Raw genomic sequence first — 22,143 nt, 5'->3', positions numbered from 1 at the left:
TAGATTAACTAAGATGGAGTAAAATCTAAAATTCGGTTCTTTCGGCACACCAAGCACATTTCAAGTGTTTAATAATCACACGTGGCTAGTGGCTGCCATGTTGGACAGAGCAGATCTTAGAATATTTCCATCAGAGAAGTTCTACTAAACAGCACTGGTTTAGAGAACTGAAAGAAATGAGTGGTGAATATCCATTAATAAGAAACTAGACAAATAAATTATGACATATCTATAAAATGAAATATTGTGCAACTATTAAAAAGAATGGGTTTGCTTTATATTTATCTGATCTGATCAGAACAACATATCGTTAAGTGACAAAAACCCCTTTCGAAATTGTATGCATCATGAGACCCCAATTCTGCTAAAATGCACATGCTAGTGTTTGGGGGGTTTGGGGGGGCATGGAGGGAGAGAGAACTGACTTGACTCTGCAAAGAGTATGCACCGTCCTGTTAAGAATGGTAGTGGGAGGGGCGGTTATGAAGGACTTTTTCTTCTTTGGTTATATATTTTTACAATGTTTGATTAAAAAAAAATAGAGCATTTTTCCTAAAGTAATAAACAACATCTCCAAAGGGACAGAGGCACAGAAACAGACAGAGTTACCAAATGATTAACAAGCCCCCTACAACATCAAACTGAAACATCAATTGTTTCACAGCCTGTAATTCAGGATTGAGACCCTTAGTGAACATCTGGATTGGTATTTGTGATATTGGCTGAGAAGAGACCTTTAAGAAAGACAAAAGATCCTTTTTCTCTCCAGAAAATTCAAGAACTTAACTCACTCACAACTTTTGATCCTTTCCATAGAGATAAACCAAAAGATCAAAACGCCCTCCCAGGAAGTAGCTTGCCATTATCTGAAGCTTCGGAGTTTTAAATCATATACCTGGGAGAGAAAACTTCAAGTCATCTCAACACTTCCAAAACTCAACTGAGCACCTGCTCCACCACCTGTAGCTTTTACCTTTGTCAACGGCACCATCACTCATTCAGCCCCATCTGCCTCTTAGTCCCCACTCCCAACGATCACCAAGCCCTAAGGAGGCATTACCTCCTGACCGCCTCTTCTATCTGTCTCCTCCTTCACCAGCCACTGCCACTACCTCAGAGGGCGCTCTCAGGACCTTTCCTGGTCAGTTATGATCTGTCCTAGCCCCTGCTTCCAAAGCCACCCAATCCCTGTAGGCAGAATAATCCTACACCCATATCTGATCGCACTCCCCTGAATAAAACCCTTCAAAGGCATGCCGCTCCACTTTAAATCAAAAGCAAAAATGCTAACATAGTACAAAGGTTTAGATTTAAGGCCCTTACATCTCTCCAGTTTTATTTATTTCTTGCCCCTCCCTGCCCCTGGAAAACCTAAGCTCCTCCCAGGCACACAGAACAGATCTGAGGCTCTAGCATCTAGTTTCAACTCCCTGTGTGTAGAAAGATCTCCCTGATTCCACCACCTTTCTTTCTACCTCTTTGTTGGTTAACTCCTACATGTCCTTCAAGATTCAATTCAAATGTCTGTACTCCCCCTGCCTATCCCACCTATGGAAAGATGGCTTCCTAGTGTGCTCCTACAACTGTAATGTTTGTTCCTTTACAAAACTATAAGCTCCAAGGCAACAAATAAAATGTCTTTGATATCCCAGGCCTTAGTGCAGGTGCATGAAAGGTGCCTACTAAGGATTAGTCCAATGACCCTTACTCCCCCCAAAACTCAAACTAGAAACTAGTCAACATAGACTATCTAGTCAAGCCCACAAGGACAAAAAACAAAGGGCTGGATTTCCTTCAGTGACCAATATAAAAATAAATGTACTTACAAATTAAAACAATGAGATACCACTACACATCATTAGAATAGCTAAAATCCAAAACACTGATAGCACCAAAAGCTGACAAGGATATGCAGCAACAGCAATTCTCTTTCATTGCTGGTGGGAATGCAAAATGGTACAGACACTTTGGAATAGTGTGGCGTTTCTTACAAAACTAAACATACTTTTATCAGACAATGCAGCAATCACACTCCTTGCTATTTACCCAGCAGAGTTGAAACCTTATGTCCACACAAAAACATACACATGAATGCTTAGAGCAGCTTTATTTATAACTGCCAAAACTTGAAGCAACGAGTTCAGCAGGTGAATGAATAAACAGACTGTGGTACATCCATGCAATGGAAGAGCATTCAGCAATAAAAAGAAATGAGCTATCAAGCCACAAAAAGACGTGGAGGGATCTTAAAGGCATATTACTAAGTGAAAGAAGCCAATCGAAAAAGGCTAAATACTGTATGATTCCAACTATGTGACATCTGGAAAAGGCAAAACCACACAGATAGTAAAAAGAGGAGTGGTTGGCAGGGGCTTGGGGGAAGAGGGAGGGATGAATGGGTGGAGCACACAGGATTTTTCGGGCAGTGAAACCATTCTGTATGATATATAATGGTGGATACACGTCATTATACATTTGTCAAAACCCACAGAATGTACAACACCAAGGGTGAGCCCTAATGACTTTGGGTGATAATGATGTGTCAATGTCAGTTCATCAACTACAACAAATGTACCCTCTGGTGCAGGATGCTGACAGTGGAGAAGGTGGTGTACACTGTGTGTGTGTGGGGGTGTGTGTGTGTGTGAGAGAGAGGGGGTATGTGGAAACTCTGTACTTTCCACATGATTTTGCTGTGAACATTTTGAAAACTGCTCTAAAAAAAATAAAGTCATACAAATAAATGAATGAATGAATGAATGATACAACCCTGTGCAAATATGAAAGAAACATAAACAGACCTAAACTTCCTTTCAATAAGTCTCACTATTGTCATTTACACATTATTTCTTTCCAACCAAGAATAATGTCCTGTTCCTCAAGAAGGTAAACACAGCCTAACTAAAGATCTGTGCCAATGTGCAGATTATTCATTTCCATTTAACAATTTTCAACAACTTCTTTCTACAGCAATTTAAACTGCTAATAATACGAGTCAATCCCACCACCGCCCCCCAAAAAAGCATGGGGGGAAAGCACATGATACTGAAGCAAGGAGATGGATAGATGGGGGCTCTTTACATATATTTGAAATATTTCCAGAATAATTTTTTTTTTTTTTTTTTTGCAGTACGCGGGCCTCTCACTGTTGTGGCCTCTCCCGTTGCGGAGCACAGGCTCTGGACACGCAGGCCCAGTGGCCATGGCTCACGGGCCCAGCCGCTCCGCGGCATGTGGGATCCTCCCGGACCGGGGCACGAACCTGTGTCCCCTGCATCGGCAGGCGGACTTTCAACCACTGCACCACCAGGGAAGCCCCAGAATAAAATTTTTTAAATGAAATGTCAGTAATAGTCATTCCTTCAAATTGGCACGTATTCAGCAAGAGCCCACGAACTGTTCTGGGCACCAGGGACACAGCAAAAAGTAAAACACACAAAAGTCCTGCCCTCAGGGTGCTTACATCTGAGCACATGTGCATTAGAAGACAAACTTGCCTGGGATTTGAGAGAACACTAAATCAAAGTGAAGAAAAGTCTAAGTCTTAGAACTTTCTTCTTATTTTCTGTATTAGCTGGGCCTTTTAAAGGAACGTAGCCCAAATTTCTTGCCTATTTGTATAACTTGCCTTCTATTTTTAAGGAAAAAAAACCCAAAACACAACAAAAAAAACCCCATAATAGGTAATGGGCATATTAATCAAAGAAAGTACCAGAGGGTTCAAGCAGTCAGGTAAACTCAGAAACTAAAATCAATCCCTGGTTGTGAGCACTACATCCTACCGCCGCCAACTAGGTGACCACACCAACAGGACAAAAGAATACTAGATTTACTTCCAACTCTATCTTGTCCAAAACAAGAATGGTAAAGAGATCAACCTGGTAAGCATGTAATCACCAGGGCTGGGAGATAAGATCTTTGGTCAATATTTGATTCAGAACTGAAAACCTAGCATCTGAATAGGAAGTTGTTATTTACTTTCAAGAAAACGGGCATGCCAGATGTGTAAACATTTGTGTAAAAAATAAATATCATCTAACATATTAACATAATAAAATAAATGTCATATGTGCGTCAAATATTTCCATATGGAAATTACATTCATTTTTACCTCGCTGGAACTGAAATTAACTTTTGAAAATGTGACAGGATGCTCAGAAAATTACTTCCTGAGTGTCACACATTAACGCTTTCTGTATGTCTGCTATTCTTGTGACCCAATAAAATGTGATGGGAAATGGAGGATTTCCTTTGTTGAGAAAAATGCCACAGATACTATGTTACTGCCTGAAAGTGTTTAGATTAAAATAGGAAGTCCACATTTCCCCTTTGTAAAGACACAAACAACTTGTTTGTATTAGATCAGAACACTTTATTAGCCACCTGACATTTATGCCCTACTTCCCATTTCACAATTACGAATATATAACTGAAAAATTACAAACAGAACACAACACCTTATAAAGCGATTTCATGCATAAGATAAAATTCAGTTACAGTAGATCTGCTGTGAATTGGGTTAGAAAGGAAGCTCACTAAAAAGAAATGCATCTGCTTTTCATCCCTCTCCTTTTTTGTTAATTAAAAGAAGGTAATGAAAATACATGGAGTTTGGAATCTAACTTTTCCACTAACTTGCTGTTCTGACTTTAAGTGCTCAATAATGAAAATTTTCTTCCTTAGTCTAATGCCCCATCAGTTGTTTTTTTTTTTTACCTCACAAAGGGTGACTTTCTTTTATGAACTTATTCTTTTCCTAAACCCTAAAAACATGCCTTCTCTAGATGCTGCCTGATAACACAATTCCTGAGCTCTTTTCTGATCTTTCTCTAATTCTCAACCTGTGAAACATTTCTCAATGAACATTCACGTTAACAGCCCCAAGATGGCCCTTTCAATTGTACCCTCTCGTCCTTCCCCACCCCCATTCACATGTGGAATCACTGCCAACATTCTGCTTAATTTATTCCTTTGATTTAGAGGTGAACAAAACCCCTGGATCCCTTTTTCACAAATGCTGCTGCTAAGCCCTACCTCACTCATTCTGAACTTGCTAACTATATTTTTTATTTATTTATTTATTTTTTTGCGGTACGCGGGCCTCTCACTGTCGTGGCCTCTCCCGTTGTGGAGCACAGGCTCCGGACGCGCGGGCTCAGCGGCCATGGCTCACGGGCCCAGCCCCTCCGCGGCATGTGGGATCTTCCCGGACTGGGGCACGAACCCGTGTCCCCTGCATCGGCAGGCAGACTCTCAACCACTGCACCACCAGGGAAGCCCTGTTTTTTAAATCTTTCCCTTTCTCCTACTCTGTTCACTGCAATTAAAATTTCTGAATTTCACTGGTTTAACCTCTTACATAGAGACCAGGTTCTAAAGTCAAGCAGCTAAGACTAAATAAAGTGTAATCAAACTTGAAAAATCCCTTTGGGATGTCCTTCAGTATGTCTAAAAGAGCACCTACGCCTCAGGTGTTGGACCAGATACAGTGACCTTACAGCCAGGAGCCTTGTCATACCAAAAACCCCTTACCTTAAATTACCCGAACCACACTCAGTGTGGCAATGCTATGAGAGGTAGTGGGAACAAAAATCTTTTGAAGAAAACATTCAAGCGGCCTTTTTTTTGAATGGCGTTCCTCATCTCAACCACATAACACAGGAAACGACTGTTTTCTCAAGTCTCCCAAGAATGATACGTAACTAGCACCTTCCTAAATGCACAGATGAGAAGGTGACCGACTACACTCAGTGGATGCTTTAGAGAATTAGGGCTGATTTCTGTTAGTTGAGAAACGATCTTCCACCTTAAATTCAGTCCTAGACACAGACCTGCAGCGTGAGATGGACGGAGCCACATCGCCCCCCAGCACCCACACCTTGAAGGACTTCTATTTAAATCTACGTAAGCTAAGTGAGCGTAATTATAGGATTTAGGTGAGAATGTAATCAACAGCCACCAAGATGTTCCCAAACGCAAGGAAACTGTAACAGAAGCATCAGCAAGAGTGCCTCTGACTTGGCGAGACTACAGTTGGTTTTTTCATCTATTTAAACATTTTTTAAAAACTATATACTATTTTTATATTCACACACAAAACCCACTTTTTAATGATCTCCAAGAGCTTATGATAATTTGGGGAAACATTAATTAAGTGGGAAAAAGGCAAGATATTAAACCATATCAACGTTTCAGATGAAAACAATGGAAAAAATAGAGCCAAGTGTGTTTGCCTTTGGATGGTGGAAGAGTGACGTTTCTACTTGTCTTTATTTGATGTTTTCTATAAAGAGTGTGCTCTGTTTATATAATGTGGGGAAATGGACTTCACTTTTAAAAATCAGATTTTTAATTTGAGCAACCAGATTTCATCACTGCTTTCTGTTTCAATAGCTAACCGCAAAACCAATGGCATTCAATAGTTCTTTCTCAACCTCTATTTTATATGATCTGTAACAGACCAAACAATCTCAAATCATATTTCTGAAGTCATTTTCCTCACTCACACCTATGATTCTGTCACGACCTTTTCAGTGTATCTTTATTGTGCTCAGTATCACATTCCTCCTAAAAGCTACATAAAAGCCCATGTCCATATAATGCTAAATATAAATACTCTTTGACACTGGATCCATCAAATTTTACTCATTGCAAAAAGAGTATAACAGTAACAATCAGCTGAACATCTACCAGGCACCAAGCACCATGATAAGTGACTAAGTATCTACCGTACACAGCTGCCTTACAACATCATTCTTCCTTTGTAGCTCAAGTAACCAAGGCTGAGACAAGGTAAGTAACTTATTCAAAGTCACCATATTTACAAGTAGCAAAGCTGGTATTCAAGCTCAGGTCAGACTAATTTTGAAATTCCTTCCATAAGTAATATGGAATGAAGAAATGCCTTCTATGATTCACTTTGTTATAAAGCAGAAACTAACACACCATTGTAAAGCAATTATACTCCAATAAAGATGTTTAAAAAAAAAAAAGAAATGCCTTCTAGATCCAGCTCTGTGACCAACTTGTCATTTGACCTTGAACAAATGACTTGACTCCGCCTATATATTAAGGGGCTAGACTAGATGACCTCAAAGTTCCCTTCCTGTTCTAGTGTTCTGTACTTCAAAAGCTTTCCCTGTTCCTTCGCAGCACATTGGAAAACCCTTTATTGTGGAAAGCCATTTCAGCAACCATTTGTCCAGTTTATGTTCTGTTTTGTTTTGTTTTGTTTTGTTTTTTCGGTACGCAGGCCTCTCACTGTTGTGGCCTCTCCCGTCGTGGAGCACAGGCTCTGGACGCACAGGCTCAGCAGCCATGGCTCACGGGCCCAGCTGCTCCGCGGCATGTGGGATCTTCCCAGACCGGGACACGAACCTGTGTCCCCTGCATCGGCAGGCAGACTCTCAACCACTGCGCCACCAGGGAAGCCCTAAGTTCTGTTTTGTACATCCCTTGTATGTTGGCAAACTCCTCCGAGGACAGTTTTCTTTGCATCTGGTACTACCTCCCTAAACCAAGAGAATATGTTGCAACTGGCACTAGAAAATAGAAATTTCTAAATCTAAAAAAACTAAAAAAACCAAAACAACAACAAAAAAGGAATTTCTAACAAAATTACTTCTGTCACTACGTCTAACAGCTCTCTGCTTAAATAAGCATCTTAGAGGAAAACGTGATCCATCACTTTTAGGACTCTACATGGACACTAATATATTCAGGGCCACTTCAACATACACTAGTGGTCTGAAGAGATCTCACATCTGGGGAATCTCTGGTATCAAATTAGTAAACATAAGTGCCTTCAGCCTTGGCTTCAAATCGAAATGGATCAACGGTCCAGATTCAAAGCCAAATCTTAGGGAGCAGCATGCACAGGACTTCCACCAGCTCCAGCTAAAGCACAGGAAGAAAAACAAGGCATTGTTTCCCATCTTTAAAACACGTAAGTCCATCCTAAAGCCAACTTTTCCACAGATTTCAAAAAAGGTACAACAAAAGCTAAATGCCCTTACTTTCACATTCTCCTTTTGTATTTTTCTAAGAAAGAGTTCATCTTAACAGCACCATTAAATCTTTTGGACAAGGCATTTCTTTTAGAAATCTGACAGCATTCCCAAACACAATGATTGCATCGTCCCAAGATTCTCTGATTCTGCTGATGAGAACATACTGTCAGAGCGAAGGAACTGATCCTTACCCTACTGTATAAAAACTATGTCTAACACTTATGAGTCATGTTCTCCACTTTTTAATTTCACTAATGGTAGGAGAAAAGGGCAGATGGTAAATTTGAATTTGGTATAACAGCTAAAAATCATTGCAAACCAGCCATTGTCAAAACATGCAAACATTATCCAAGATTCTTCAAATTACGGTCATCATATTACTCTCATATGTATTTGTTTTATTAATCTTCAGCACATATTAATTCAATGTCTACAGTATAGTAGACGCTGCTTTAGGTGCTGGGAATATAACAGGGAAAAGAACACAACAATATCCCTGTGTCCATGTTTTACATTATAATGAGGAAAGATATTCATTTATCATTTATAAATGTATTCATATATTTATTATTTATATAAATTTACAAATAAGTAAATAAATATAGGAAGATTTTGTGTTCAATGGAAAGCTACGCATACTCTAGAGTGGGGGCCACAAACTTTTCCTTAAACGACCAGGTAGAGATTTTAGGGCTTGCAGACCACAGGGTCTTTCTGTCATAACTACACAACTATGCCTTTTTAGTCAGAAAGCTGCCATAGACAATACGTGATAAATGAATGCGTGCACTGTGTTCCAGTAAAACTTTATTTACAAAAACAGGCAGCTGGTGCTTACGTGTTTAGTTTGCCAAACTCCTGGTCTAGAGATTATCTGATTCTGATTCCATGGGATATATTTTACAACTCTGTAAATTGCAAGTAACTGACAGCAATGCAAGATAATTGTCTACAGTCACGTAAATGCATTCTGTCCTGGACAGATAACCCTCCACAACTTCAGAAAGGCCTATCTATTTATTTGCACATTCCCAATCCAATATCACTTTATTCCACGTAAATCTGTGCTATTTTAGACTTCACCTTTGATGACATGTACCCGATTCCCTTATTTAATAAGTTAAATGAAATTTTCAGCACGTATTCATTTGGTATCTATGTGAAAGTCATGACTTCACATTTCTCTGAAAATCATCCTTTAACAGTTTTAGAGGTCCCACCAAGATGCACAGTGGATCCACCTGACAGTGTCAGGGAAACTCCATCACCAGAGCAGCACAGCCAAGCGTGGCTTTTCTTCTTGGCTCCATGTGAATCCAAAGGGGCGGCAGGAATTCGGTAACTCTGTTTCTCTAACTTTAATTTTCCTCTCTACTAATTCTGTGCTTGGGTTTTGGTTAATTTATGGCCTATAAGTTATTCCCCCTTGCTGGCAGCAATGACTGGGGATTTGGTCTTATGCTCTAACCATCTGGTGATCCCTGTAAATGGATAAATGGTTTACAGAGATCTAGTCTCTAATGGGTGAGAGAAAATGGAGACTCTGGTGTTTTAGCCTTTTCCTGTTTGTGGGACATTTTAAGTTACGATAGGAGTTAAGATGCTATGCTATGCAAAATGATAAGCCTTTGGAAGGTTTAGGAAGAATGATAGACTCTGATTTTTGTTTTTATTTTTATATTTTAAATCAACCTGGCTGTTGTATGGAAAATAGAATGCAAGAGAGACAAAAGAGAAAGAAGAAAGATCAGTTAAGAGGCCACTAAGGTAATCCAGATGAGTGGTAGGAACGGAAGTACTGAAAAATGGCTGGATTTGAACCAATATTGGGAAAAGAGTTGATGTGACATTCGGATGGATTGACGAGGAGGCGTGAAGGGAGGGGGAGGAAACATGGTGGTGCCTGCGCTCTGGGCCTAGAAACTGAGGAGACAACGGTGCCTCTGCGGGAACGGGAGACAGGCAGGGGTGGGGTGGGTGGAGAGCTGGGATCAAGACTTCTGCTGCAGGCACCTTAATACAGGGCACCAAGTAGACGTCCAGGTGGAGAAGCCCAGTAGCCCAGTGGATATGTACCTCTGCAGCTCCGAGAGGAAGGAAAGGCTGGAGACAGAAGTTTGCAAGTCAGCAGCACGCAGGCGCCTTACAGAGCCTAGGGACAGATGAGCTCCCTGGGGGAGAATACACAAAGAGACAAGCACTAAGCCCCAGGGCTCACTAACATTTGGGTCAAGGGGAGAGAGCTGAGGCCCAAGCACTGGGCCATGCCAGCAGAAGCCACCAAAGAAGACCAACTGGAAGGGCCAACTGGGCGACGGGAGGAGAACCAAGAGAATGTGGTGTTCTAGAAGCTGGGCACAGCCTGGTCAACTGTGTCCAACGTTAAGTGATCTGCATACGAGATGTACTTTAAAGGAGAAAACACATCCAACTCTCCAGGAAAAGCAGAACCTTCTCTGTTGGCCAAAATTCTCTCTGCTGTTTGCGTTGTTTCTAGAGATTGTGGGACAAACTTGTCATTCACCATTTTGCCCCCAGGTGTGTGATGTGATCATCAGACAAAAAGAAGACCAAGGGACTTCCCTGGTGGCCCAGTGGGTAAGGCTCCACACTCCCAATGCAGGGGGTCGGGGTTGAATCCCTGGTCGAGGAATTAGATCCCGCATGCGTGCCACAACCAAGAGTTCGCACGCTGCAACTAAGAAGGCAACATGCCACAACTAAAGATCTCGTGTGCCTCAACTAAGACCCTGGGCCACCAAAATAAATAAATAAATAAACATTAAAAAAAAAAAAGAAGGGCTTCCCTGGTGGCGCAGTGTTTGAGAGTCCGCCTGCCGATGAGGGGGACGTGGGTTCGTGACCCAGTCCGGGAGGATCCCACATGCCACAGAGCGGCTGGGCCTGTGAGCCATGGCCGCTGAGCCTGCGCGTCCGGAGCCTGTGCTCTTCAACAGGAGAGGCCCGCGTACGGGAAAAAAAAAAAAAGAAGACCAAGTTTCTAACCCTAAACTTTAAAACTAAAATGGAGAAGATAATAGCTATATAAAAAGGAGACATAAAATATCTGTAAGACACTGTCAAATCTAACGTTAAGCTAAAATAACATATTTACAATTTGGACAGCTGGTAAAAATATGTTACCTATGGTGAAGGTAAGGAATAATTGTTAGAAAGCACTATATAACTATGTTCTTAAGCCATCTGGAAAATTATGCCAAAACATACCCAAACAGTAATATTTGAAATACTGGCCTTGAAAAAAAGAGGCCATCTCTGAGGGAGGCCACAGAAATACCTCGATAATGGACAATCTAATATAGTGGCTGAGTTTAGAAGTAGGCTGACAAGTTCAATTCACCACAGACAGAACAGTCAAAATTGTTCATATCTAAATTTCTTTGTTTCAGTCACAAAAGCCCTTAGAGAAAAAAACACCAGTGAAAAGGTTATGATACGCATTTTTAACTCTTTACTGAGCAACAAAAACAAAATGTGCCCAAATGCAAATATCCATATATCTACCACAAAATTTTTCATTGCACTTCTCTAAAACTGACTTCCAAACACTACAAACGTATTTCAAAAGCACCTCTCTGACCACCGCCAAACCAGGCGGTACTCGCTGACCTCTTGTCTCCTGGAGGGCTGAAGCACAGGTGTTCGATCTATATCAGACTAAACCCCTCTGAACAGGAGCAAGTGAACCCAGCGATGGTATCTGGAGGCCATGGCTCTTTTGAAGACCTTTTGGGTTGGTGAGTGATAACTCACTGAAGTGAAGAGACTTAAAGACATTCACTAGACTGAATCTTTTATTACATTTCACAAAATTTGACTAAACTTCACTAATTTGTTTTGCACTTCCTTTGGCTTTACGTGCCTTTGGGAGGACATGTGCGTGTGTGTTACAACTAGTGAAGCAAGCGCTCTTGAGATTTTATGCTTCTTAATACGCAGTCATCTCTCTTTGCAAAGACAGAGTTCCGGAGGTTTCATGCATTATGCTGGATAAGTTCAAGTGCTATTTTCTTAAAAGAAACAGAAGCACTGGTGCAAGTTAAATATAACCCTTTATGCTTTTAACTCTGCCCTATTTGCAGGTACTCTGGCTCCAAAAGTACTTTCCAAATTTAAAATATAATTTTAAATTAAATAGTAAATGTTAAAATATTTAATACAGTTTTTTGATTCATTATAAAGAATAAAAACATCTCAATAAAAACAAGTATTTTGGGCTTCCCTGGTGGCGCAGTGGTTGAGAATCTGCCTGCCAATGCAGGGGACATAGGTTCGAGCCCTGGTCTGGGAAGATCCCACATGCCGCGGAGCAACTGGGCCCGTGAGCCACAACTACTGAGCCTGCGCGTCTGGAGCCTGTGCTCCACAACAAGAGAGGCCGCGACAGTGAGAGACCCGTGCACCGCGATGAAGAGTGGCCCCCGCTCGCCACAACTAGAGAAAGCCCTCGCACAGAAACGAAGACCCAACACAGCCAAAAATAAATAAATAAATAAATAAATAAGTAAGTAAAAACAAGTGTTTTTTCCCCCTAAGAAAATGTTTTAAAATAAAACACCTAACTGCCAATACTGAAAGATGGGTTCAGTGACATTGCATATAATCATTATAGTGGCTTAAATTTACATGTTCGGAAAAAAAAAAAAAACCAAACCATTGATCCTTTATCAGCTGACTTTTATTCTTCTAATTCAAATAGCTTCCTAAACAAATAATAATTCTCTTTTTCCCAAGTTTACGCATCCATACACATTATCAAACACGCAAGCCATCAACTATCCCGTCATGAGTGGTCTCTGGAGCTCACTGACCCACGGGGCCTTGGAGCCCAAGGAGCATTTCCAACAGAAACAGTACGCAGCACACTGGCAGGTTTGGGGCTGGGTGCCACAGGACCTGGATTCCCTCTGGAGTCTATACAGTTGCCAAAGGTGTTAATTATGAAGAACTAACCTACGATTAAATTACATTTCAGAGGAACCCAAACTTGAAAAACTACTTCTGGCATTAGTCCTGAAAGCTGCCGTTGAATTAGGCCCTGGAATTTAAAAAACAAACAAACAAAATAACAGATCCTGGTCTCCGAGAGGGAAAAAAAAGAGAGTACTGAGAAAAAGGGGAAAGGGCTGGAGAAAATCCATTTGGTCATAAAAGACTAGTTAGCTATTGGGATATGTAAGTAGCACTGAGTATATAAATCAGTATTTGCATTTAATCTAAAAAGACTTCAAGTATTCAAGAAAGATGGTATCAGGTAGAAAAGCAAAACTTAATAAGCTAAAAGAACATTAAGCTGTCTTCATTTTTAGCACAGCCCCAAAGCAGGGAAAAAGAGTTTTCAGACCTGGTTTATAAGATGTTGATACAAATCACAGTCCCAACCTTCCATATTGGGCATGAATTATATATTAAACACACACTTCTCTGTTTCTATAGGCCTCAAATAAACCTCTGTGCCAAATCAGCTTGGTGAGTTTGATAAAATCTTATGAAAGATGGCAGGCTTTCAGACCCCTGGGCTCTCTCTGCTTTGAAGGAGTGCCACAAAGAACAGGTTCCAAGTAAAGACAAGCGGCACTCGGAAACCTCACTCCGTGCAAGGCAGCAGGGCAGGAAGGCAGGTCAGGAAGGACCACTTACGTACCAGCTGCAGCACAAGGCTTAACTGCACGAGAACAACTCCGCTCTCACTGTCCGCACACGCACAGTCACCTGGGAGCAGCCTCTGGACTCTTTTTCAGCGCTCAAGTTAAATCTGAGCTACAGAGTCGAAACTAAAAAGACCTTATAAGATAAGCTAACATTTGTCAAGAAAGCAGTTTCTCACCACCTGGCCAGCATCTAGCCCCTCTCACATGTGCAAATTAAAGTTCCCAGAACTTGGAACAAAAAAGCCCACTCTGAGAAATAGACCCAGAGAAGCAGAAGGGAGTAAGGGTCTCCTCCAGTTCTAAGAGTCTATCATCCCGTTTCTCCTCCTGGATTCAGCGAGGGACCTCCTCGTCTGCATGTTTACCAAGCAGAAAGCAGCTGTCATCTTTGGTTCTTTCCTCTCCTTTCCTCCTCACATCCAATCAATGACCAAGCCTGTCTTACAACCTTGACAATCTTTCCAATTCTGCCCCCACTGCCACCATCTTAGCACAAGCTGGTAACACAGCCTTCCCGCAGGAGTACTCAGAACTGCCCTCCCCGGCTCCACACCAAGGGGCTCTCAGCCCATGACTGCTGACCAGCTGAGCAGACCCCCCATGCGGCCTCCACGCTCCATCTCAGATTCTGGCTGATTCTACACACTTCTGACGGGAGGAAGGGCTCTTCCATTCAAGACATCGACGCCTTATAGGCAGCTGCTGACAATCAAAACACAGTAAGCGCTCCTGACAGGAAGACGGAAAGAGGAGAAGTAAAGGGAGGGCAAGCTGATTTATTCTGCCTCTCCTGACGTGCCCAGAGGGGCCGACGCTGCGAGAAGACTATTAACACTGGACCGAGGGAAGGCTCTTCTCGTGATCGACACAGGTCTTCATCAGTGGACACCTCCGGACACACCACCTGGCTATGCGTGGACAACAAGCCTCTGAAATCACTGCCCACCAGATCAGACTTCTTTCAAATTGCCCCAGGACCCCCAAAGCTCCAAATACTAAAAAGGGAGGCCTGGCCAAGGTAACACAGGGACCGTCACCTCTCCTGTAGATTGCTACAGCCTGTTCTCGCTGCTTCCGGATTGGATCCTACCTAATCCATTCTCCTGATGGCAGCCCAAATAATCCTTCAAAACTGCAGATCTGACCACAGCACTCTCCCGCTTACAGCTTTTCCAGGAGTGCCTGCCCTGCACCGTCACACCTGGCCTACAAGACCATCAGAGCCTGGCTGCAGAGAACCTTTTCAGCCTGAGCTACCACCAATCCTCAAGCGCTAATTCTCGGCTACGTGTGTTATCTTCTCCCTGATCTTAGCACACGATGTTCCCTTTACTTCCAAGACCCTTCTCCCATTCTGCACCCCACCCTCTTCATCCAGGAGACAGAACCAGCCTTCTGGTCTCTCCCTGGAAATCAATTCCTCTGGGAAGGTTTCTCCGAGTATCCTCCACATTTCCCACCAGTTTCCAGCCCCATGATGGGTTCCTTACTTCTGTTACAGCATTCATCACACTGACTGGAAATTGTCTACTTTCTTGTTTTATTCCCTAATAATGAACTCCTTGAAGAAAGGGGCAGGACCCTATACACTGCCAACCTATAGCACTGTGTCTGCCACACAGTTGATACAATCACTTATTGATCAGATGAAGATAAAGACATATAAACTAACAGGAATATGGAAGCAGTATCCGTGAGACTCCGGGGAGAAAAGGAACAAATGACAATTTAGGAAAACGGAAAAGCTGCTGTTTGAATAGCCTTCATTTCACTATCAATCAAAAGAAACATCTCAAAGTGCTTTCAACAACACATCAGGTTCCTGAAACCACAGAAAGTCAACATCAACAGAATACTTTGTTTTTTTGAAATACACACATGGTTGAGATATTTCAAAAAACCATCATCAATATAAAGAACCTTCATAACTGGAGGCTAACAGCGACTATAGAGAGTTCACTGCCCTAAAGATGTGATCTTCAACACCCCTCACGCTCCTCCCCAAATCTCAGAAAAGGAGATGTCTGCTAACCGTAATCTAATGCCAACTTTGTACTATATGCTTTTCTGTTTAGGTAAAGGTAGGGAAGCTTCTGGCAAACCTAACAGAAGAATTCTTTAAGGAAGAAAAAACGGCACAAGATTGCAAACTGCATGTCATCACTGATCATGGCAATCTAAGATAGTTTCTTTTATATAAACTCATTTTTAAAAGACACAAACTACAAAGAGATGACTGGAAGAGAACTAGACTTTTATTTTAGAGGATTAGATCTCCTGATCACTAATAGCTGAAAGTTTAAGATTCTGGAATGCTTTGAAACAAAAAACAAATGTAGATCTGAAGAATAAAGAAGAATTTCTACTATTTTAATGGGATATTAAGTAGTTTCCCATGAACAATGGTTAAGCATTATTTTACCGGTTCCAGGAAGCACAGGGAATTGACAAGTGAGCCACTGTGTCTAATTTACACAGCCACATGCAGACCCAAAGTCCCTCGACACAGCCAGCTTCAAAAATACAGTATCTTTTCTTGTCCTATTTTTATCATACCTCCTTTCTGTATCACTTACCGGAATGTAATAGATGCCCATCTTGGGGGTTTCATTGGCAGTAAGAAGCATTCCTAAAAATAAACACAATGAAAAAGGTAAACACATGGGGAAAAGAAAAGCTCCCTTTTCTACTTGTTTTACGTTTTGAAATGGGTGAGGTGCTCAGAACACGGCGAACGGCAGAAGAGCCAGACCGGCAGCCAGGCACCCTTGGAGTCAGCTTGTGGCCTGTGGTCCCTGACCCTCCCAGACGGGGCACCTTAAGTATCAGAAAGACCAGCCTCCCCATCTGCAAAACACTTAGGCTGTCTGTACTAGCTAAGTGACTGAGCAGTTCCCACCATGAAGTGCTCAGGTCTATACAAAGTTCGCCATCATTTTTAAGGGGGAAAGTTTTAAGCTTCAGACACATAGATAAAATGTAGTTTTGATGCACTATTTATTATAATATAATAAGGAAGTCAAGAAGAAAGGTTTCTCTCTGTTAATCAGGAGTCAAAGAACCAAGGTAAAGTATTTCCCACCAAATGGCACAGCAAAGTAGTTCCTAATGTTTGAATTAAACTTTACACCTTAACAGAAAACAAAATGGCTTACAGGGAATGCTATGTGTAGCTACACTAGAAAAGACCCATACAGAATCCAACAGCCTGGGACTTCCCTGGTGGCGCAGCGGTTAAGAATCCGCCTGCCAATGCAGGGGACACGGGTTCAAGCCCTGGTCCGGGAAGATCCCACATGCGCGGAGCAACTAAGCCCACGCACCCTAGAGCTTGCGCATTGCAACTACTGAGCCCAAGCGCCGCAACTACTGAAGTCTGCGTGCTCTAGTGCCCCCGTGCCCCAACTACTAAGCCCACGTGCTGCAACTACTGAAGCCCGTGTGCCTAGAGCCCGTGCTCCGCAACAAGAGAAGCCACCGCAATGAGAAACCCGTGCACCGTAACGAAGAGTAGCCTCCGCTCGCTGCAACTAGAGAAAGCCCGTGTGCAGCAACAAAGACCCAACGCAGCCAAAAATAAATAAATTAATCAATTAAAAAAATAAAGTATTTAGCGTCTGCAGACCTGCTTTTCTCGAGACCACACTATTCACTGTGCATGGGACGTGGCTCCCAGGGTGAGGCTGTGGATCAGGGCGGGGCTTCACAGCCACTTGGGAAGCATGTGAAAAGTAACTCATTTCGGGGCTCTACCCCAGACGCCGAGTCAGTACCCCTGATGTGTGTAGGGCCAAGCAAGCCGTACTTCTAAGACGCTCCCAGGCGATCCTAGGGGTGGCCAGGCTGGAGACCCTCTGCCAGATGCTGCCACCACCCCCTGCCTCCTCATATTCAAAGGCTCAAAGAAGAAAACATAATCTTTCTCTCCAAATTTGCTCTCTCTCCTGTGCTCCCAATCTCGGCTCCGAGTATCACTTCCTACTCATCTTAGTTCAAAACTGATCTACCTTTTACCTGGTGGACAGAACCACCTCTGGAAGCAGGGTCTGAGTACGTCCTGACCACAAACAGCACCCAGCCACTCAGCAGCTCACTCCTGGGTCCGCACCACCCGGGCACCACCTGCTTCCCACCCCATTCCTCCCAGAGCTCCTCCGTGCACCGTGCTGTGCCTCTGCCCATCCTTCCTGCCCTTCTTACACTGTCCCCTCATGGGGATCACCTCACCTCCCAACTCCACCCAGCACCCCACGCTCAATGCAGACAAAGATCTCCTCTATGTTCTCCTCTCATTGCTTCAGCTGAATCTCTCTCTCTCTCTCTCTCTCTCTCTGTCTCTGTCTGTCTCTCTCTCTGTCTCTCTCCTGACATCTGTACATACATAACAGAACTCTTCCTGCTTTGCCTTGTATCCCTCCGTCAAAATTATCTGTGTACGTCCGTCCTCAGAATATGACCCTGCTTGAGAGTGGTGCTCTCATTTTCCAGAATTCTTCACAGATCTGCCTTGAAGGGATTGTTAAACCTTAAAATCTGCCAGGTAATTTACTGAACAGCCTGCAACACAGAATATACGAAACCCACGGCTTTATGAGCCTGTGTATCATCATCAGGGAGCTCCAGCCTCCTCCAAATCCCTACACACGATTACCAGTCACATAAAACAGCTAAAGTGCACACTACGTAGCACCTCACCTGCCACCGACCTATGGACTGCTACCAGTTTCTACTAATAGCTAGGCTGGCTGAGGCCTAAGTCACTGAGAGGGTCACCTTCTCCATCATCCACGCCACTTCCTGCTCTTAATTTTTCAAGTAAATACAATATCCAAGAATTGTCCCAACCAAGCCAAACCCTGTCTTAAGAAATAAAATGAGTTTAAAACCCTATAAAGCATAACCTAGATTCATCTCGCAGAATGGCCCGCTGCTACATACTGCATACCTGAGTTGGGATAGAGGCAAACATCATTAATGTCATGTTCTGGCTCCAAGGAAGTAAATATTTTTCCCTAAAAGAAGCAAAAAGCAATTATTAAAATAAAGGAAGACAGCTTTTGGCAATGTGATATACAGAAAATAACCGGGAGACGTAACTCCACTACACTCTGCTGATGTGAAAAAATAAAATCACCTAATTGAAATCACAGAATTTAAGTCCAAAAAAATCTTAGAGAATTTGTTTTATCAACTTATCAAACCTTCTCATTTTAGAGAGGAAGAAACTGAGGCTCGGGGGGAGAGGTGACTTTCTTGGGAAACTGAGTATAAACTTTTAAAGATAATGTCTAAACAGGAAAGGGTAAAGTCTAAAATAAAGTTGTATATCAACTTTAAAAAATTCTCATAACCTGGAGAACACACCCTCGGTAAACTTGTCCTCAAAGCAACCAAAGATGAAGAGACGGTCAACAAGGCAGAATAAGGATGGTATCTGCCACACCTGCGTCACAAGGACTTGAGGGGGATCGAGTAAGATGATGAATATAAAATAACTTACAAAAAAAATCCTATAAATACATAAAGTGTTAGTTATCACATAGCAAAGGGTAAATTTTTTTTTAATATGGGGGGAAATATACTCTAGTTTTAAAAATTAAAAGAAGTAAAAGAAAAAAGACAGAAAGTAAGTAGATGGGAGTGGAAGAAGGTGATGAGAAAGATAAACAAGGAAAGCAAGTCGAGCAGAACCAAGTAATTCGGGTGTTGGTCAAGAGGACGTATTTAGTCACTGCAACAACACCAAAATAAAACTTACTGTAGCAAGTACAACGTGATTTCAAGAACTGCTGTTGAAAATGTCTGCCAGCTCTTGCATTTATTAACCCATTATTAGAGGCTCCGCGGCAAAGTGGGGGCAGCAGTTAAAAAACTAATTTTGCACCCAGTGAAAAACAGCAGCCAGGTTCTAACTGGAGACAGACGATGGGACTCGCACGGCTACCTCCCTCCCTTTCGTCTCAAGTGCCCCCGAAACAAAAAACGGAAAGACGGAAGGAACAAGGAAGGTGAAATGGGAAGAATAGCATGGAACAAAAAAGAAAAGGGGCCACAGTTCATAGAAATCCATGTTGGGGAAAACTATGCAGCAGTTAGAGGGCCTGGGAGGATCCAAATTGGTAAGTTTACCATTAGGTAGGATGGAAGCCAGGTCAAGGGAAACTTCTACTTTCCCAGTATGCTATGACCTTTCAAAAATAGTATGTCTGCATTTGTAGTATTAAAAAGAAATACTGTTTCAAAGTAAACTAGTTTGGATTATCAGAAAAGAGCAGAGAAAATTCCAGCCTAAGACACCACGTATCTTCCTAAGAAAGCCCTCAAAACCCTCCAACTCAAAGCAGCATAGTCGGTTCCCGGGCAATCGTCAGGGTAATTCTTCCAGGAATTGAGAAAAGCCGGAAGCCCTTCCTCCTCTCCCTAACAGAGTCTCAGGAGCTACAAAGGTAACAGGGCTGGAGAGACGGGACACACCCCAAGGATAACTCTGAACCTCCACAGCACATCCAGAGAAAAAAAGAAAGGGAGCTAAGTAAGGTCAATACTTTGAGAGTTGACAAAATGAAAATGAAAAACAGAAGTAATGGTCCAAACAGGCAGGGATTCTGCTCAGTAGCTGAACCATGACGGAGCTGCTGGTGGCATCTCTGCCCTAAACGCGGGCAGCCCTCACAGGAGAGACCGGCGCTTGCCCTCCGGTAACTAACGCTGGGGCTGCTGGGCCTTCCACCCACATGCATCTCAAAAATGAATTTTTTTTTTTTTAAAGTAACACTTTTTGACTAAAGATGCTAAGTCTGAAATCAATAAATGCAAAGACTCTTAAAAGCAACCGCTACACTGAATGGATTTTTTCCCAGCTGGTGAACTAGTCTTTTACTACTCTCTCAAAATACTTAGGTTTTAAAATGAAAAGGCAAAAACAGAAAGGAGAATAAAACCAGCAACACAGGGTTTTGTTACCTTTTAAATGACACTCAGAAGGGCAGGGAACATCAAATATTCTGACGAAAATATTGTTTTTAAGAAAAACACTATAGGAAATTATTGTGAAGGTATCATATCTAAAATCCAATTGTTTGACATGGGGAAAGGGTATGAAATTGAGATGTATAATAATACTGATATGGAAAGATTAGTAGTAGCTCATAAAAACCTTCCAAGGGTTGTAAGACAGCCTCAAAATCTAGGGAGTTTCTCATGGATCAATCTTTTTTTTAAACAATGATTTACTCTCTACCTAACTGAACATGTAAAAATGCATGTCCGTTCTAGCAAATGAGGAAAACTTCTTAACAGGAAGAAAACAATCTTGTCTACTTTGCATATGAATATTATCTATCCCGAAGTAACTGACTTCCAATACTAAGCCCAAACGGATGCTTAGTATTGATACTTCTTTCTCAAGAACGCACACTGCTCAAAAAAGGCAACAGAAAGAAAAGAAACATTACATGGAAAATAAGCAAATAGTAAGTAATGTTAACAACAAAAAATACGTACTGAGTTCTTATTCCACATTTTGATAATTCGAGAGTCAGCAGACAAAATCAAATCTAATGAATCCTGGAAATGAACTGATTTAATGGGCAGCCCATACTGGTGATCCTTAACTAGCAATGGCTTATCAGAACGAAGATCATACAATAAAACCTAGAAAGAAAAAAAGTTATTTCTGTTTAAACGAACTAAATATTTTATCTTGAAACTTTTAAAACTTAGAAAAACGGCTGCCATTTGCTTCATTACCTTTTTAATCAACACAATGAACACCCTTCACTCAGGGTACAAAGATTCTAAAGTCAGCCAGCAAAAAACACTCCAGAAAAATCTCTTAAATTACCCTTCCAGTATATGGTTTTATGAATGCAACCCTGAGAGTAGTTTTTAGGCACACTAAGATTGAGAACTATTTAGCTATATTAAGGAAGGAACCAAAAGGGAAGTCCACAAGAATCTGTGTCATTTATGAATTCAACAAATATATACACTGAGGGCCTACTGTGTACCAGGCACTGTCACAGCGGCTGACAGAAACAAGAACAAGAAGCATAATAAAGACAGCCCTGGTAGATTCAAGACAAATGGCGGTTGCAGGGTTATGACTTTCGGGGGGAGGGGGGTCTCTTCTGAGCCCTGTCTTGATAGGCAAGGGGCCTGGTGAAGCTGGATCTCAGTCCCAGGTGACAGATGACAGAGGCAGTAACTCTACTGGAAGCAGGGCTCACACCTGTGCTGAGGTCAGAACAGACTTACAAGTGTGTGGGCTCTGCCTTGAAGGAAAGAGAGAAAAGATGAAATTAAATCCCTGAAGCTATTTCATTTGTACTCCTCAGACTAGCGTTTGCTGAGGTATGTCCCACTGACCACGCACTGCACCGGATGTGGGTGATAGTGCTGGCTGAAAAAAAAGGTTCCTCGGGCAAATACATTTCGGAAATACTTACTCAACACATTTTTTG

The 22,143-nt window shown here is 42.1% G+C and overlaps 1 protein-coding gene across 2 annotated transcripts in view; it reads right to left on the bottom strand.

The window, feature by feature from the left end:
- NOL10 (nucleolar protein 10) overlaps positions 1-22,143 on the bottom strand; it is an 87,551-nt gene that overhangs the window by 41,575 nt on the left and 23,833 nt on the right. For both annotated transcript variants that reach the window (XM_004274885.4, XM_033437442.2), the window contains 3 exons: positions 21,185-21,334; positions 18,627-18,693; positions 16,258-16,310 (listed from right to left, as the gene is read on the bottom strand). In XM_004274885.4, the coding sequence (XP_004274933.1) occupies positions 16,258-16,310; positions 18,627-18,693; positions 21,185-21,334 (270 nt within the window). The remainder of the gene's footprint in view (positions 1-16,257; positions 16,311-18,626; positions 18,694-21,184; positions 21,335-22,143) is intronic.

This window comes from Orcinus orca, chromosome 13 (genome assembly GCF_937001465.1).
Source record: "Orcinus orca chromosome 13, mOrcOrc1.1, whole genome shotgun sequence".
In the NCBI taxonomy this organism is placed as follows: Eukaryota; Metazoa; Chordata; class Mammalia; order Artiodactyla; family Delphinidae; genus Orcinus; species Orcinus orca.
This window is presented reverse-complemented; position numbering and strand designations above follow the sequence as displayed.